Source organism: Varanus komodoensis, unplaced genomic scaffold (assembly GCF_004798865.1).
Source record: "Varanus komodoensis strain SLA01 unplaced genomic scaffold, ASM479886v1 scaffold10, whole genome shotgun sequence".
NCBI classification, from domain to species: domain Eukaryota; kingdom Metazoa; phylum Chordata; class Lepidosauria; order Squamata; family Varanidae; genus Varanus; species Varanus komodoensis.
In genome coordinates, this window is record NW_025335269.1 from 9,204,066 (window position 1) to 9,220,250 (window position 16,185).

The 16,185-nt window shown below is 41.8% G+C and overlaps 1 protein-coding gene across 1 annotated transcript in view; it reads right to left on the bottom strand.

The window, feature by feature from the left end:
* The window catches only part of CNTNAP2 (contactin associated protein 2), an 870,382-nt gene that overhangs the window by 421,307 nt on the left and 432,890 nt on the right, over positions 1 to 16,185 (bottom strand). Inside the window, exon 13 of the mRNA XM_044419123.1 lies at positions 12,969 to 13,075. Within this exon, the coding sequence (XP_044275058.1) occupies positions 12,969 to 13,075 (107 nt within the window). The remainder of the gene's footprint in view (positions 1 to 12,968; positions 13,076 to 16,185) is intronic.

Genomic DNA, 16,185 nt, shown 5'->3' on the forward strand with positions numbered 1-16,185 from the left:
TCCTGGGCTCCAAGATCACCGCAGATGGGGACTGCAGCCAAGAAATTAAAAGACACTTGCTCCTGGGGAGGAAAGCTATGGCAAATCTAGACAGCATACTAAAAAGCAGAGACATCACCCTGCTGACAAAAGTGTGTGTGGTCATGGCTATGGTTTTCCCAGTTGCAATGTATGGCTGTGAAAGCTGGACCATAAGGAAGGCTGAGCGCCGAAGAATTGAGGCCTTTGAATTGTGGTGCTGGAGGAGACTCCTGCGGGTCCCTTGGACCGCAAGGCGATCAAACCGGTCAGTCCTAGAGGAGATCAACCCTGACTGCTCTTTAGAAGGCCAGATACTGAAGATGAAACTCAAACACTTTGGCCACCCAATGAGAAGGATGGACTCCCTGGAGAACAGCCTAATGCTGGCAACAATAGATGGCGAACGAAGAAGGGGACAACAGAGGATGAGGTGGCTAGATGGAGTCACTGAAGCAGTTGGTGTGAGCTTAGGTGGACTCCGGGGGATGGTGGAGGACAGGCAGGCCTGGAGGAATGTTGTCCATTGGGTTGCGATGGGTCAGACACGACTTCGCGAATAACAACAATATATATATATGCGTCGTCCTTTGCAAAAGCCTCTGGACGGTTTACATAGTTTTCAACCATGGTGCTTACCCAACCTTTTATTTAGATGACAATTTTTTTTGCCATCTAGGTTTAAGACTGGTGAGGGGGAGGGAAGGAGCCTGGTGTTCTGATCAGAATTAGCACTTCTCCCTGGCCTTGCCATTTCCCCCTACACCAGCCTAGCACACCCCATTTCCCCACTCCGGCATCCAGTTGCAACCTTGTGGTGGGGGAACTGCCCATGGCAGTTCATTCTGTACTGGCCATGAGGGTCTGGGGCAGTGGCTTGGCCTCCAGAGTCCAAGCACTGAGGTTGGAGGACCTTGCTGATGGGACTCCAAAAAATCCCATGGTCCCCCAAACCATTCTAGAAGACAATAGGATTGCCCCCAAGTAGCTTTGGGCAGTGGGGCCATCAGAAAGATTGCAGTTTTGTAATGCTGGAGCTATGAAGTCACACCTCAGCCTCATTGAGGGTAAGATGGAATACAAATGGCTTTATCAAATAAATATCAACATAATTAATCGTCATATTTCTTGCAATCCTTTCCTATTTCCACTTACTTTAACTTAGTGACATTGTGATCTGGATTCTACAGCACTGTGCAGCAAAAGGACATCAGTAATGATAAGGCATTAACCTGGCAAAATGTAAAGCTATGGACTGCATTTATGATCCTATGATGTGCAAAATGTATCTATAAAAATATTGATATCAGTATCCACAGCCACCCACATATGCACACATAGATTCTGCCACCCCTGAATATGGATAGATAAATGGAATTCCCATCAACTAAGTAATTAACTTGGCAATCCTATGCATGTTTCCAAAAGGAGAAGGTCCACCCTTCACAGGGCTTACTCCCAGAAGAACAGGTACAATGTTGCACGGCCATGTGATTTGTTTAATTTTGAAATGATGGAGGGAGCATAGGATTTTTCAAATTCCTAGTTCTGAGGTCAGAGACAGTGCTCCAATCCACCCTTCCCTCATTGCTAATGCAGGAAAAACCATGCTACCCAGCTTTCTGAGTTTGGGAACATGACCATAGAGAGGCGATTTCCAGTGGGTTGGAGGGGAGTAGAGAGGCCAGAATTCCAGCTATTCTGGGGTCTCTCCAGCCCTCTCCCTGCCCCCAACACCCCAGCTAGATGGGCAAAAATTCCTGTCTAGCAAAAATGCAAGCCACAAGAATGGGGAAGTAAAGATCACCTCTACCCTTTCTCCTGCCCTATACAGGACGCTCTTAAATGTTGCAGTTCAGGGCCTTGTGAGCATTTAAGGCTCTACCCAGAGGACTGCAGCTGGAAAGCACAGCCTGTTTTTAAAATCACATTTCAGGTAGGAAATAAGAACAGTGTTAGAAAAATCAGGAACTGCCTTTACCACTTACTCTGTTGCTGAATGGACACACTGCTGTTGACGAACAGCTATGTTAAATAAAATTTTGGATTTCCCCATTGTTATCCATGGGCCTCTCTCACATATATCCCATGAGAGATGAAAGACAGATCATGAAAATGTACCTGGAAGTTTTGTGTACAAAGAACTAAATTGTCGTGCCTCTAGTCTTCTCTCTTTCCACAGATATCATTACTTTCATGTCAGTCATAGCTGCAATTCCCCTAATTGACATAAACAAAGGAAGGCAGCGATATGCTTTTTTCTCATGCTATTTTTATTTCCTTCTGCCATACTCCTCTTTAATACATAAACAAACTTATTCTCTTAAACATCCTCTATGTTTATAAATGTCCTGAAGTTAATAGCTACCCAATATCATGCAATGTATTAATCCAAAACATAATATACTCCACTGGCCATGAGCTGATAGTCCTGTGGTCTTCCCTCTTTTGCCTGATCATACTGGGTAGCTTAACCATTCAGACCATGTACCAAACTTCCAAATAACGTTCATTCAGTGATGGGGGGTTACTTTTTTCCAGTTGAAATTGATTGCTAATTGAGTTTCTGTTAATAAATGTTCCAACATTTCAACTTCTAGACTGATAATGTCTAGCCAGGTATATTTTCACATTCCTTTATAATGCTTTTTATTGTAGGGCATGCTCCCAAAATAAGAAACAAAATCTGCACCAGAACAAAATACATTTCCAGTATTTCAAGTATTCCTCATTAAGAACACAATCTAGTCAGGATTCTTGTAACCCCCTAAACTTGGAGGTTTATGGGCATCCTATGCAGGGTGGAAGGAGGGCACAGGAGATGCCTCTATGTTCCTCCTGCCATTCAGAACATCTCTGCTTTCAGTTTGATTTAAGTGGTCTTCTTTTGAGCAGGAGAGGAGGCTGAGCCACCAGGATGCATCATATCTCAGCAGCACCTGTTTCCTCCGTATTCTTTGTTGTCTCCTGGAGCACCCACAAAAGCCTTCTCCAAGGTCACTCTTGTGGTCCTGGAGATCAGCAGGTGCACTTTTCCCCCACCTGTTAGGGGTGGGTAGTACCAATTCCCTGTTATGAAGTTGGAGCTCTTTAGTTCAGACTTTGTGCATCTTCTAAGTGGACCTTTGTGCCTTATTAAATTATTAATCGCATTTGGAATTTGTAGGTACTGAAACACAATTTCATAATGATGAAATAATTGACTAATGTTATAATTTCTTAAAATATTTCTGCATAGACTGTTATCTTTCCATCCTTTAAATATTTGTGTAATTGCAGACAATCCTTTTCTTCCCATAAGTACATATCTCCTAATGGATCCCTATTTGGATGTTTCATTGTAACATAAAAGGAAAAGAAGAGAAAGGCTTTGGATCAATATATCTTAACGCCATTCCAAACATTAATGTGCTTGTAGAAGGTTTTGCTTTAAAGTTTTGCTCTAATTATATGACGATCAAATTTTGTAAATATCATAAAGGCTTTAAAATGTGTTGAAAGATTATAATGCTCCCGAATTAAAGTTTTTTTAAGATTAAAGCAAAGTATGAAGATGCATAATTAAAAACAAACAAAACAAAGGTTATCTTTGTGCCATAGACCACGAAGGAAGGAGGGAGATGAGGCACCACCAGAATGATGATGCCTGTCTTCTCCCCTCCCTGTTGGAAAATGGAGCTCCTGGGAAATAAGAGAGTGGTCTGCAAGAGCACAAAGCAATATTATTTTTTTTAAGAAAATCTAAGGGGACCTGTGTCCCCCAAAACAATTCAGGGAGGACCAAGCATGTTCAGTGATGACCTGGAGATATGGAATTTCAAGGATTCATTTGAAAAGCAAAATGGAAATCCAAAGGGCTTGCTTAAACCACTAACAGCCTATATTGTGTAGTCATTGTTCATTACTCATGAAAGAGTTACCTCAAGGCAAGAAAGGGTTACAATGGTTGTTGTTTCTTTTAGGCCACAAATGACTAAGAGGAGTCTATTGGATCAAGCACATGAGTTTTAAAAGCTTATAGACTTATTTGCAAGGCTGATATAGGGGTATAATTGTTTCAGGTCAATGTCAAAGCAGGTATTTCCTTCTAACTTACAAATGAGAGTACAGTTGTGTGGTTTTGTAAAACACTGGATAAGACTTTTTCCTATATAGTTTCAAGAGATTGTTTCAATGGGATTATACTATATCCCAGAGAGAAATTCTCCATCAAAAGTTTAAGGCAAAATGCTCATTATAGAGACCTATATTTCTGCATAACTATTTGTATTACCTCTAACGCTGAACAGACAGAATTACAAATCTGTTTGAAAATATGCTATTTCTTAGAGGTACTCTGGAATGTTAATATAAGCACCCAAATAATATTTTTGCAGCTAAGCAGTTTTCTAAATAGTGAAGTAAGCAATAAATTAAAACAAGTGTTTTTAAATGGAAAAGATTAAAAGAGAGGTAATTAATTTGCAGACTTTACATGCAAAGTCAGTCTCTGGCAGTGATTAATCCCTATAAGGATTTTGTTCCCTCCATGAAGAGTCTCCGAATTATCCCCTACTAATTATATGTTCTTTTATAGTTGCCCCCTGGAAATATTTGTGCATTAAAAAGTGCTACATAGGCAATATTAAAGTTCCACCAACATATTCTAATACATACATTTAACAGACACTTGAATCCTTCATTTATCAGATTGCTACTTAAAATGCCTGCACAATTTAATGTGCTATAAGAAAGCACTCACTTCTCCAATTAGCCCTTCTGTTGTCATATCCCATCAGGAAACCAGTCATCTCTCTTGGTTAATGGCTCAGTATCACTGGAGGTTTCCATCACTTTTGCCCCTACTTCCTACCTCTGCACCTCCATCCTGTTTCCTATCTTCACATCCATAATGGACAACCGCAGTGAGTTCTATGGGCATTATTCCAAGGTAAGTGGAATTGTCACATTGGACAAATATGACAGGTAAAAACAAAGCAGGCCAATCTGCCTGTAGACTCTGTGGCCCAGGATACCTGCTCCAGTCCAGACTGGGCCACGGTCAGGCTAACCTTGAAGAACTGGGATCATGCTAAGAATAATCTGGTGCTTAAAATTAAATGCGTACGGGTGTAAAACAGGAAACATGGAGGCACATCTATGTCTACTTATCCCATTAAATGTTCTCCTCAGAAACATATAGTAGGGATAGGATAAGACATTTATACTTATAGTAAATGTGCCTTAAAAGGAAAACTTAAAGACTCATCCCCAAATCACACACATACGGACACTGTGCCAAGCCTCTCTAGAACTGGGTTGGTGCCTGCCTATCAGACTTCTGGTGCTTGTCTTTCTCTAAGGAAGTAAGCCAAGACCAGAGGAAGTCCTTGAGCATTCTTAGATTCTGGTTACACAAACAGCAACCTTTCCAAGCCACCATTCCTATCAGACAACCTCCTTCCCTGCTTCCTGGCACTGGTGGTAGTGTGCTGGGCAAGGTGGAGCAGTGAGTGGGCACACCAGCTGCCATTCATGGTGGCCACTTTGAGTTCTTGGTGGCCAACCATGGCACTGCTTGCATAGAGCATAGGACTTGATTCTGATGAGCACCCCACAAACCCTGGGTGCTCTGGCCAGGAACTTGGACAATGGGCCAAGGCAAAGCAGACTGGAGACTGGGAAACCAAAAAACAGGAAATCCAGCAGATTTTCCTCCCAAAGTGGATTCCTCACAGATCCCTGACAAATGCAGACATACAGACACATAGCCAGAAGGGTAGCTTCTGGATCGAGAGAAGTATTACTACCACTCTATACGACTCTGGTGCGCTACCACAAGGATGGTGGCCGAATTGCAGGGAAAGCCGTATGAGGCGAGACTGAGGGAACTGGGTCTTTTCAGCCTGGAGAAGAGAAGACTCAGAGGGAATCTGTTGGCAACATGCAGGTATGTGAGGGGGTGTCACACAGAGGTGGATAGAGACCAGTTCTCCCCTGCAGAGGAAGACAGGATGTGCTCCAGTGGAGCAAAGCTCAGGAAACCATGGTTCAATTTGGATGCCAGGAAGTACTTCCTGACTGTTAGGATCCTGAGGGTATGGAATGGGCTTCCACGGGAGGTGGGTGAGGTCCCATTGGTGAGGGTGTTCAAGGACTGGCTAGACATGCACACAGTAGTCATGTCATGAGTGGAGCTGGCTAGAGCCAGGGGTCAGACTAGATGGCCTGGGAGACCGCTTCTGACTGGTTCTGTTTCTATGTTTCTGTGTTTCTATGTTTCTGTCCTACAGTTCATAGCATTCCTCAGTCATCCATGCTGGGAGTTGAAGGACATTTTTCCTGCCTAAATAGGCAAAATTTTGCATCCATAAGTAAAAGCAAATCTATATATGGCTATCTGCAGAGGTTGGAAGTATGAAAGCTTCCAGTGAATAAAGTGTGCATTCTTTGTGTTCTGCACAACAGGAACATCAAACATAATTCACATGAATTAGGCTACATAAAAATGGTCTATAGTTTAGTCTATCACACTCTACACAAATTACTGAATTACAGTCAAGGCTCGGATGTTGATGGCCTTCATAGGCAAAGAAGTTGCATTTTAGTTGCAGTTACTACATGGATGAATTTTAATTTAATAGCAGCCTTTTTAGAGGTAGGAATGTTTGCTTGTGCAATTCCCAATTCCTTGGTGATCTTTGAAAATCCTGCATGTGGAGCAAGTCCACTGAAACAGTGAAGAGGGGTAGTAATTTATTACCCAGTATGTGTGTGGTGATATCCAGCCCACGTTCTCATTATTTCTTACTCTCAGAAGATGCATTCTGTATGTGGATTTCTAAAAAAGTTTTATGTATTTATAACAAAGCACTAAACATGATCTTTAATAGCTTTTTCTTCATTAGGCTAACATTAACATTCCAGCACTGCAGTAATATTCTTATTTTTGATGTTCCCATTTTATTCTTTGATAGAGGTAAATGTGACACTGCATTAGGTGAATGGATATTCCCCATTGTTCTGTGACCAATAATGACTGAGGCTCTGGGAGGTGAATTTTGACCCTCCAGGTTTGATATTGGCAAAAACGTCTTATAGGACACATAGATGGAATCTCTGCTCTCTTGGAGATTGAAAAGGGGATCTTTGAAATAAATGGAAGCTTCTTGCTGGAAAGTTGTTTGCTTATGACATGGGTTTATACACTCTCAAAAAAGGTTCCTACCCTGATTGAACTATTTCTTGTTGTGTTTTAAATCATGGGCTTAACCAACTTGTTAAGGGGTTCTGTGCCCTTCAGATCTGTTGGTTTATGACTCTCAGAATCCCACAACCAGCAGAGCTGACTTGGGCATTCTGGAAGCTGTTATCCGAAACAATTGACACCAGGTTAGGGAAGACTGAACCAGCCTGCACTTCTCTGAAGCAATTTAGACTGATCAATCCAAGCTGTTCATCAGAGGACATATGAATTCATGTGAAGTTGGGACATCTCTGTTATCTCCAGAAAGCACCAGCCACCTTTATTTTGTGTCATTTCACCAGTACCTTGACTCAGAAGGCTACATTTGTTTGCAAAGGTACGCTGAGAAGGATCTAGTAAACTAAGGTAAAGCACATTTGAGTTTCCCCACCAAACCCCCCTTTTTAAAATGAACAATGGAGCATCTGCATGGCCTATAAACTGATGGCAGTATCAATATCAAATTTTCAGATCTTAAATTTGAAAAATTATGAAGGTTTTGGGTGAATTAATTCATCTTTAAGTCTGAGAGTTTGAAAAGTTTGAATGTAAATTTGTGCACATTTTTAAGAACTATTTTCCTTATAGAAACATTTTTGCATGCATACATGTAATGCATTTAAAGCAAGCCTATTTGAGTTAAATTCCCCATGTCATTCATGTTCCAAAAGGCTTATTTTTGTGAGCAGGGAAAAGTCACCTGCAGATGGGTAGAAGCAAATGTCCTGAACAAGCATGACAATATACCCAACCTCCTTCAGAAGAGCTCTGTCAGTAATTACATTCCTTTTCCTTCACACTGGAATCCATTATAAGGTTCTGATAAATGCAGAACTATCAGCTGCAGGGATTGCCCTCAACTGATGGGTAGATTTGTATAATCAGTTGCTGATTTCTGCCACAGCTCATACCGCTTTTCTTTCTTAACACGGTGAACTGAGGTTCAAAATCTTACAAACTTTTCTGCTCACAGAAAGTGGATTCCTCCATGCCCTCTACAAGCCCAGTCCTTGCCAAAATCGAATTATTGGCATGCTGTGATAGATTAATTATGGATTCTCACACTGGTGCTTTGGGGTTCAAAATCTTGTGGCATGCCATCAAAAGGCCTATCTTTAAATATTCATTGAAAAACTGTGTCTTGTGCATTATCATTACACTGCTCCCAAAGTCATATTGTAATAAAGTAGAAATCCACAGCTAGGTCAGAACAAAATTTCACACTTACTGACTTGACTTTAATAACACTGATTAGAGAAGCTTCCCTTTTAGTCAACCTAATTATTGCAAACTGTGCATTTACATTTCATTTTGCTCTTTAAAAATGTCAGTAGAATAATCTTAAAGGAAAAATAACAGCTTTGTCACTCATCCCTGAAAGTATGGTATGACTTGACCCCAAAAGCCTTCAGTTTCCTCATAGCCTACCTCTTCAATTAGTTGTTACTTGCAATGCTAGCAACATTTTGGGGCAAAAATTTGCTTAGACTCTACAGCTTCTCCTGCCCCTGCACCTTCCCTATCTTTTCATCTACACCTCCCATGATTGCTGAGGGATGGAGATGATGATTGGAGACAAGCTGAGATCGAAACCATCACTGGATTTAAAAGTAGAAGGTGACAGAGACTCCCTAAATGCCAACCCGGCACATTTCCAACATTCAACTTGAAAGAGTTGAAATGTGCAAAGCATGCATCCCTTGAACAAAGGCACAATTCTGCAGGTGGGACTCATTGGGGGGCTAACATAGTGAATAAGTTTGAAGTTCCTGTTGTGAAAGGAAAATACAAATAAATCTTAGAATTGTTTCTCTTCTGTTAATTCTTGAGTCAAGGATAGGGTGTTCAAGGATAGGCTGGACGTCCACATGGTGGGCATGTCGTGAGCGGAGCCGGCTGGTGCCGGAGGTCAGACTAGATGGCCCGGGAGACCCCTTCTGACTCGCTCTGTTTCTATGTTTCTATGAGTTCTTGTATTCTGGATGTCAGGGGTTTCATACTAGATACCATTTTCCCCTGGTGCTTTGTTTGCATGACTGTGAGATGGATGTCTTTATTTTCATTACAGTGTGTTTCTCACATTTCCTTTTTCTAAACACTCCTCCTCTACCCAGCAATATCAAAAGCACGGTAGTTGTTTTCTGTTCCAAAAGGGTTTGCTTGGACTAGAGTGCATGTACGTTCCTGCACTGTGTCTCAGACCTTCACATAAGGAAAATGTAAGTCAATGTGTCATTCTGGATGAAGCCATAGTTCTGTTGATTGAGTTTTATTTAGCAAAGGCTTAAAATTCATAACACATTTCTGTAGTTCCTCAAAGGATTATTTCACTGCATAAAGAACAGAGTCGCAATCATTAAAAACTAATTGAACCCTGTTAAATCAAAGCAGCCACAGCATGTGAAATATATCCTATGCTTTTTATATGTTCTGCTTTCCTGATTACCAGTCTGGCAGTGTTTTTAACCAAGTATCAAATTAGCCTATTGTCCGTACTAATGATCATGTGCAGCAAGGAGAAGATGTGAGTCACATGTTGTCATCTTAATTGCCATAAACTCATTATTAAAATGATTTAGAATATTTCCTAATAGGGTAAAGATTTACATTTCATGAGCAAAATTATCAAAGCTCATCAGGCTCCTAGGGCACTAAACAGAGTTGATATTTGGAGAAAGGATCAGTGCATTCCGATCTCCATTAACGTTTTCATCACAGTCAAAAATAAAGAGGGAATATTCATCCAAATCATACCTTACAGAAACAAAATGAGCAAATGCATTGTCTGTTTTAATTTCACCCTGGCAAATGATTTCTGGGTAAGAACAATTATCTAGATCTGAAGTATATAAATGATGTCATTTAAAAGTCTGCAATAGGGATCTGCTTTCAAAAACCTTAACAACCTTAACTAATTTCTAGACTTGCAGATATTAGGTTGGAATAATCCTATTCAAACTTAGAGTTGCTCCACTGAAATAAAAAGACAAAATCTGCAACCCTATATATATTTGCCTGAACTCTCATGCTAGTGGCTTGTGTACAGAGGACACTGTAAGGCTGGATCCAACTATAATGTTTTCATAGATTGCGCCACCCTTTTGTGACTAAGGGTGTGCTGCTTGGACAGTGCAATCCTGTGACTATGGGGCACAGTCTAGCTGTCCATCACAATTTTTAGCATTAAAGGGTACAGGCGACCTCATTAAATTGTGTCCTTAACCACTGAGAAACTTTCAAAACTAACACAGTGAGATACTACTTAGGATCTACCAAACAGGTGGAAAGGGGGATGGGAAAGAACAGAAAAAAATAAAATGTGCAAATAGTTGGAGAAAGAGCAACAATGAAAATAGCGCAAATTCAGGAAAGCTAAAGAAAAAAAAACTGGTAGAAAAATGTACACAGGAGGAGATAGAAAGATTAAAAGGAAAATGGCAATATGGGAGGGAAGAGTAAAGAGAAGAAGGTAACAACTGGAAAGGCACTGGAACAACAACAATAATCAGTAGCCATCTAGGTCCCTTTAGAAAAAATCAAAACAGCAGTGGGGGTATTGCTGCTTTACTAGAACCTATTGAAAGTCACAACATAGGTAAGATGGCTTTCCGTTTTTAATGGAATTCTTCCTCAGTATGGGTATCAAAAAAAAAAAACAAAAAAAAGTAGAGGAGATAAAACAAAGAAAAAAGATGTCTCTGGCAATAACATGGGGAGAATACTGATTGCAATAATGTGCCCTAACAGTCCTAGGTTGGTGATTCAGGAAGTTCTTGCAGAGAATCAGGTTACTTTGTCTTAGGTGCCATAGACTAAGCAATCCTTAGGTGGAATGCAAGAACTCTGTGCGACTGAGAGAGGGAGGGGGTTGTCTCTCAACTAAGTGGTTGTCTGAGCTGTATGCAAGCACTGAAATCAGAGGTCCAGTGACTGCTCTTGCAGGGAAACTGCAGAAGCAGCTATTCTGAGAAATTGCTGTTTTTCCAAATGGTGGTGCTCCAGTCAAGTGTCAAAACCAGAGGCAGCTTCAGGGCTCCCTGTGCTGCCCAAGGGCCAGCAGAGCAGCCCTGGTAGTTGGAGGATTCTGACCCCAGTCCATTGCAGCTGCCAGGGCTCTCATGAGTCCCACCTGGGGAGGAGCTATATCAGAACCAGCTCTTCCCCTCAGATGCTGCCTTGGTGATCAAGCCCTTCCTGGTCTACTGGACCCAGAACTCTGCTCCTGCTTACTGCCTGCACTCCTGGACCTGTGACTCCTGGACCCTGCCTACACCTCCTCCTGCCCTGACCTGCAAGGTACCGGCTTTTCCTGACTTGACTTGTCTTCCTTTGTTTTCTGACTCTCAGCCTGCTTTTGATGACGCTGCCTTCTGTATGGACTTGACTTATATCTTGACTCCCAGCTCAGACCTTCTGGACTGTGTACCGGACTTGCTCTTGCCACGCCTTGTCTGCCTGCATCCCGGTGCCTTCACCTGCTGGTCAGCCACCCCCACCCCGGACGCTGACATCAAGCCTCTTTTGTCCAACTGCCTGTCTTATTCATAGAATTTTTAAGAAGGGGGTGTGTGTGTCCAAATTTGCAGCCCTCCCACGTTTCCCTACTGCTTCTTCCATATTTTTCTTTACCAGATAAGATAGGTTCAGGATGAAAAGAGAGAATTGCTGCACAATGCCATTTGATTATTGCTGCGATGAGCCCTACAAAGGGAGCTTGATCAGAGCGTTGAACTGAATCATATCATTTAAATATTTTTTTGTCTTATTACAAACAAAAGAGTTGACGAGTTAACAAGAGGTTAAACATTACAAGATGTTGCCAAGTGTTGGGTCCCAGGATCAACTTTTCTGCAGAGAGCATGATCTATTTTAGGGTTTTTTCTCCTTTCCTTTCTTTTTGAAAACTATTCCTGTGGCTTAAAGGCTCAGAAGTGGGGGAAAAAGTAATAAGAAGTTCCTATTTACCGAAGTGCTGCTATTAAACTGAAACTTTTCAGGTAAATCTCACTTTGGAAAGGGATTTTGTTTCCCCAACAACAGGAAAGAATTTCAAGACACTTTGTAAGGGTGAAATTAAATCCTTTGAAAAAGAAACGGCTTTTCAAAACAACATGAAGAAATGTGTTAGTCTGAAATTTTAAAAGAATTAGGAAAGTCAAGGTTGCATCAGCTGTATAGCTCCATATGTCACATACTTCTGTCATCACAGGAGCTTTAATGCCACAGTGACTGAGAAAATATCCCCATGGCCTTTAAATCCATGTTCTAACACTATGCAAACCTAGAAGTACTATTTTCATTTTCCTGTTGTATCATTTTATCCGTAAAAGGCAAGTAAAAATGCTGTTAGGCGAAGTGTGCAGAACTACTGGGGGTGCTTTTCCCTTGGGTAATAAATTTTTATTTCAGAGAAGTACTGCTTTTCCTGTGGGTGTGTCCTTCTCACTAAAATGTTGCTTAGGCAAATGAAGTATTTTAATGATGTTCTTGTTTTCAAAGACTGTCTGGCGTGTTAGACACAGGGTGCAATACAATGCATGCTTAGACCAAAAAGAAAAAAAATCCTAAAATTCTAAAACCTCTACTGAAGCTAAGCAAGACTTTTAAGGTCTGCTGGTTCCAGTGAAGGTGGTTTTTAGTGGGTCTTGACAGTGTTTTTCGTTGACTAGATCATGCCCATTATCCTTGCCACTCGAAGTCGGTTCCGAATCCAGGTGTCACTTACAGTTATGGCATGTGGCTCCACTGTATCCGGTTCCATCACAGGTGCAACTAAAGCTGTCCCATGTTTGCGTGCATTTCCCTCCATGTTCACAGTGATTGGGCACACACCTGTTGGGACAAGAGCGAAAGAGTGACAGATAAACAAGGATGAATGAGTGGCTGAATTGTGGGATTGCCCAAGCAGCATGCCCTACCTTGCCAGTTTGCTATACCATGGCAATTAATCCTCATTAGCTTTAGGTGGATTAATATAATTCATGACGGAACATGGCAGGAGCACAAGAAGATGATATATCACACAATGAATGTTCCATTCACAAACAGCAACAGATTGGTGAGGCAAGGAGAGAGGATGATGGGCTATGTTTTCTTATGATCATCGTATTTGAAAGGTCACATGGATATACTTTCTATTCTCTGGAACTACCATGATATGAGAAAATGAGGTGGGATGGGATGATAAAATCTGGTTTGTAAGAAGTGCTAAGTCTCCACACAGAATAATCCTCTTCACCTGAAAAAATGTACATTTTGCTTTGTTTGATTCACCCTGGTTTCCACCCAGATAGGAATGGATTCCCCAGTTCCCTTCCAAGACAGTCAGTGCAGAAGAATATTGTGCTTAATGGTAGGGATGTGTGAAGAACTTGCTCTGGGGTAGGAATCTGTTGGATTCCCTCAGAGTTCAAGTCTCCGGGGAGCATGCCCAGTATTTGAGGGGCACTTGGCAGGAACTGAGACCCATGTGCTGTCTGAGTGGCTACAAGTGATGCCAAAGATGGCTAATCATGAGGAGCTTGGAGGAAAGCCTCTTGGAACTACTGCCAAGCAGTGTTCTCTTCCATGCCAGCTGCAGCTGCCTTTTGTGCTGCTGCAGCTGAAACAGAAGGAGGTTTCCAGTTGTCCCACTCGGAGGATGGTGAGCCTTCCTCTATCAGCTCACTTCAGAAAACTGGGCAGAACACAAGAGGAAAACCAGGAATGCTTGGAGGGATGGATACTGACAGGGTCCATCTCAACCCTAGTTAATGGTACTGAAAGCTGTTACTAAAGCCAGAGAAATTAACAAGTTTGCACGCACCATTCTTTCTTCTGGAATCACACACAGACCGAGACCCAGATTGTGAGAGGCACAGGAAAGTTGCTCTCTATAGTCCCCTCCTCCTAATACTAGCACCACAAGCCAATCCCCTCATCACTCACTAGTTAGTCGGGAGGCTCCTTGCGTGTTGCCAATGGTGGCAGTGCCAAAAGGAACTCTGGCCTGGCTAGTGCTTCTGTGTCACCATGTGTGTGTCAGTAGTAAGGCTATCACAATAAAGATGGCTGAGGTGGAGCACATGAATCTAAGCTCTGCACTGTGGATTGGCCTGACCATCCTTTCAGTTCCCTTTGCTATCCAGCTGAACTGCCCACTTCACGTCTGTAGGCTAGAGAATATCAACATGCTCGGAGAAAACACCTTGAAAGCCCTCAAGAATCTATCTGGCTCTGAGGGAGGACTGGTGTGCCATCAATGGAGGAGGAAAAAAAAACAGAGGTGAAATGTTGCCAGGAAGTGAAATGCTCCAAATCCAGAGCAACGTCTCCAACCCTAGCAAGTCCAGAATGTGATCAAAGCATGCATTGGCATGGTAGGATAGTCCCACTGTGGTCATGAAGACTTGAAGAACCCTTGAAAAGACAGACAGAACATGGACATTAAAGTCTCCTAGGACCACCATTCTAAATTTCCAAAACCCATTACCCCTACTTAAGTTCAGACAAGGAGCAGTTAAGTAGCAAGACATTTGATACTCCAATGGAATGCCCTACCTGTGCAGATTAGCCAAGAAAAAAAGGATGAGAGAAAAAGGCAAGGTACAACTTCTTGAAACTGCCAATAAAAGGAACAGGAACCTTAGTGAGGAAAATGGAATTTTATAGATCACTGTATTCCATCTCCTGAAGTTATGTTAGTGCTTCACTGAAAAATATGTTAGACACAGGTGAGAGAGTCCCAGTCCATTCCACCCATTCATCTCAGTGATGCATGCCATGTCTGCACATCAGGCCAAGAACTGGAATTTTATTTCAGTTAGATACAGTATTTAATAAGAGCAGCATCAGGGCGGAGGACTTGTTAGTAGCACAACAGTGACTAAATTTCTAAACCACTTTTCTTTTAATTAGCTCAGCCAGTGGAAGTTTGTGCCTCCAGTGCCAGTGGAAGTTAGGGGCTCTAACATCTGGGGATCGGGGGGTGGGGCAGTTTATTCATTCTGGGAAACAGACTGAGCTATAATGGAACTGTCCACTGTGCTGAAGACAATCGGAAGACATGCTGGACTGAGCCAGGAACTCAGAGTCTAGAAAGGTGGCATCTTTCATTTTATACAGTCTTTATTTTGTTATGTTTTCATGATTTGTATACACTGTTTTGAAATCTTTACATACACACAATTTTTACATACTTGCAAATTAAGTTCCCAGAGTTCTAAAGTTCTTAAGTTCCTGAACTCAAAACTTTAATTGCACAAAGCATAAAATAAGTAAATCCAAGCTCAGGTAGCACAATCATGCTTCACTGTCATATCTTGGTTGTGACAGTAATCTGAGGACCCAAGAGCCAGTAGACAAACTAGGCTGACCTAACTGAAGGACAAACCAGGAATCAGTCTTGAAGAGTGTGTGTGATTGGAGCCTATACAGATAAACCTACATTGTTATGCTTTTTGGATCTAATTCATTTTCATTACTTTACTTGACCCAATTATTTTATTGCCTTAGGACTGAACAGCAAGCTAGAAGCCAGAAATAAAGGACAAGCAAAGGATGCAGGCACTTGCTTCACCTCACAAAGACCTTGTCCCTCAGTTAAGGCTGAATTGTATTAGGATGCCCTAGTTATTTATTTATTAGTTTTATATCCTACCTTTTCTTTTTAAAGAACCCAGACTGGTGTACATAATTCTATTCCTCCTGCTCTCCATCTTATCCCCTGTGAGGTAGGCTGGGCTGAGAGTCTGTGGCTGGCCAACAGTCACCCAGTGGGCTCCATGGCTGAGTGGGGACTAGAACCCAGATCACCACTCTCTTCTCCACCGCACCACACTGGCTCTTTTATAGACCTTCCTATCCAAAAGGACCAATAAGCAATCTGCATGGGCAGGATAAGTCCAGTTTCTGAAAAAACAAAGCTGCATAGGAAGATGCTATAATAAGCTGTTGGGTGGGTC